Raw genomic sequence first — 3,340 nt, 5'->3', positions numbered from 1 at the left:
TAATAAACATAATAAACAAATTATTTATTGAAGGATATTTTTGTAAAATAAAATTTAATTAATAAAAAATTGAAGATAACATTATCTTAGTTAGAATTAATCAATTAACAATATATACAATGAGTTAAGAGATTATTTAAGTGTTATAAATGAAGAGAGTGTACATTGAGAAGGAAATAGTATTTTAGAACTCATAGAGAAGAGTGACATTTTCTCTTGAAATAAAATAAACCGGTCAATAATAACCAACATAAATATTTTTACCATCATAGTTAGGGAGTCTAGAAGAGATGCATCCATAAACGTGAAAATGTGTATGCTGTTGTGCTTCAATTCTGCAAATCAAATGCTGAATAGTGTAATTTACATATAAAGTAAACATTCTTTTTTTTCTCTTTCTTAGGTGAAAGTAAACATTTATTATCATGAATCATCCCCACTTCATAATCAACTACTCGTATCTTCATGTGTACCAATCTCTTGCAAGTAATGCTCTGCATCCAGTGCTGCCATACACCCTGCACCAACAATATTTCCATTAGTATCTGGGAAAAAAAGCTTTGCATATAGATCTGATTCTAATTGATTATGATTTATTGTTGATACATCTGATAATGATAAACAATAAAGATCAGATTGGATTTGGCAAGATTTCTAACATAGAAAGTTAATTGCAAAACAAAACAGTTTTAAGTTTTCAATTTATTTATTTCTTAAAAACTTCTATCATGAGTGACCCTAACAAGTTTCCAGGTACTTGTTAGCGAAACACATTCATTTTGAATTACTTTAAGCTTCTAAAATTTGAATGCAAATATAAAAACAATGGTGATTCCAAAATCTTATAGTGCATCCCCTGCAAATGTGTGTATATATATATGCACATCAATATGCACTCCAGGGTTTACAAGTTTTATCATAACCAAAGGCCATTGGCAGGTCATCATTGACAATTTTCTTTTGGTACAAAAAGGTTAAATCAAAAGTCAAAACTCCCATAACCTAAAATGGTACGGAGTAATATGGTCCATTCTTAAGAGAGCTTCTTAGGTTTCAACTTTCAGACCCAAAATCTGGGGTGGTAAAATTGAGTATCATTGATGAATTTTAACGGGTCATAATACTACAGCCAAACCAACTCTCATTAAATGCATTCTATACCAAATCATAACAGCAACAGATAAATCAGAGTAATATAAGCAAAGACAGCCAACATTAAAATAAGTTAAAAAAAAAAATTAAACATACAAACGGACAGACATGAATGATTGAAAAAGGGCAGCCCAATGCACAGGCATCTCGCGTTAACGCAGGGGCCGGAAAAGGGCTGCACCCAAAAGATATAATGTATGCAGCCTAACCTGATAACTACATTAGTGGCTATTTCCACATCTTGAACCTGTGACCTTGAGGTCACACGGAGACAACTCAACTGTTGCTCCAAGACTCCCCTTCACATGATGGATTGATCAGATAATAAATTGTGTTTAGCGAAGTGTGAGCATTAAATCTACATACTAGCATATGGGCTTGGAGAAATTGAAAAGTAACCTATATCTACTAGTAAATGGTATAAGAGTAAGAATGAAGGAAGAAGAAAATGAAGGCATACAGCCCTAGTCAGAGATTTATGGTATTATAATTGTCTAACATGTCAGAATGGGAAACAAACATGTACTAGTAAATAGGAAATTGCATGCCCCAAGAGCAGTCCTTGAAGGACAGGTACCAAAACATCCAGGGCAGCACAGGTTCATGGATCATGGATACTTTATTTTCTTTTGCTTATGCCAATTGATATTACTTCTTTACATTATGGAAAATCCCTTAACATCTCATTTCCTTGTATTTTCATCTCTTGTAGGAACATCTATTAATAAAAAGAGGTCAGAGCCAAGCATCCGAATCATTATCCATTTTGAGCTTCAATTGTTAGAAACATTTTCCTTTATCTGGATAGGAATAGGATTCAGCCTCTAAATCAAGGTATGACTTGCAAATAGACAAAAATTTGAAAACACAAGAACTTACTTTTCCATTATTTTTAAGTTCTGAGAGAATTCTATTTTATCTTAAGAAAGTTGATGACTCTATCTCTTACAATTACAGCTAAAATGGCAGCAGTAAGGAATGATCAAATTTTGTTCAAAACAAAGTATATGAATGGATACCCTAAAAAAATGAGGAAACTTCGCTTCAAAACCTTACCTATTAAATCAATTTATCACATGAATTTATAATGATCATAAAACACCTTGCATATCTCAGAATCTAAAATCACTATGAAACCTGTTTAGTAAAATCCAATCCATTTCAACATCGCTTTCAAAACACTAAATTTCAAAACCAGGGCATTATTCACATGAAGCTACAATAATCACAAAACCTGGTCAAAACAATCAAATCCAGTTAGTTCCATTTCAAAAAACATAGCCAGAAAACCAATGAATTACCGGTTCCAGCGGCTGTAACAGCTTGCCTATACTTCTTGTCCTGGACATCGCCGGCCGCAAACACACCCTTAACACTGGTCATTGTAGTCCCTGGCTTGGTCACAATGTAACCATCAGGATCCAGCTCAAGCTGGCCATTCAAGAACTTTGTTGCAGGCTCATGCCCAATTGCAAAGAACAACCCATTCACCTTCAAATCAAACACATCATCGTTCACTACATTCTTCACCTTGATTCCGCCAAGAACCCTGCCACCACTTTTTTCATCACCATAGGCACCAACCACCTCTGAATTCCACAAAACCTCAATTTTAGGGTTTTTCAAAACCCTACCCTGCATGATCTTAGAAGCTCTAAAATTGTCCCTTCTATGGATTATATACACTTTGGAACCAAATTTGGTAAGGAAATTAGCTTCCTCCATGGCTGAATCGCCGCCGCCAATAACCGCCAGCGGCCGGTTCCGGAATATTGGCGCCGCTCCATCGCAGACCGCGCACGCTGATATCCCGCGGTTCCAGAATCCGCCAGTACCATCGCCAGCGCCGTCGAAGGACAGCCGCCTCGCGACGGCGCCGGTGGCGACAATGACGGCGTCAGCTAAAACGGTTCTGGAATCGGTGAAAATCCTAAACGGACGCTTTGAGAAATCTACCTTGGAAACCGTCTCAGTGATGATCTCAGCGCCGAATCGGAGAGACTGCCGGCGGCAGCGGTCCATGAGGTCAGATCCGGAGACACCGTCCGGAAATCCGGGAAAGTTCTCGACGTCGGTAGTTGTTGTGAGCTGGCCGCCGGGAGCGACGCCATTGGCCATCCATCCTTCGAAGAGAACCGGCCGGAGCTCAGCTCGCGCGGCGTAGATTGCGGCGGTGTGCGCCGCCGGG

At 38.0% G+C, this 3,340-nt stretch overlaps 1 protein-coding gene across 1 annotated transcript in view; it reads right to left on the bottom strand.

Annotated features, from left to right (window-relative positions):
- The window catches only part of LOC107622206 (thioredoxin reductase NTRB), a 3,728-nt gene continuing 660 nt past the window's right edge, over window positions 273-3,340 (bottom strand). The window contains exons 2-3 of the mRNA XM_016324088.2: window positions 2,454-3,340; window positions 273-518 (exon numbers count right to left, since the gene is read on the bottom strand). Coding sequence (XP_016179574.1) covers window positions 448-518; window positions 2,454-3,340 — 958 coding nt within the window. The 3' untranslated portion in view covers window positions 273-447. The remainder of the gene's footprint in view (window positions 519-2,453) is intronic.

The sequence above is a fragment of the Arachis ipaensis genome, chromosome B10, assembly GCF_000816755.2.
Source record: "Arachis ipaensis cultivar K30076 chromosome B10, Araip1.1, whole genome shotgun sequence".
In the NCBI taxonomy this organism is placed as follows: domain Eukaryota; kingdom Viridiplantae; phylum Streptophyta; class Magnoliopsida; order Fabales; family Fabaceae; genus Arachis; species Arachis ipaensis.
The sequence above is the reverse complement of the archived record's forward strand: the minus strand, read 5'-3'. Positions and strand labels throughout refer to the sequence as shown.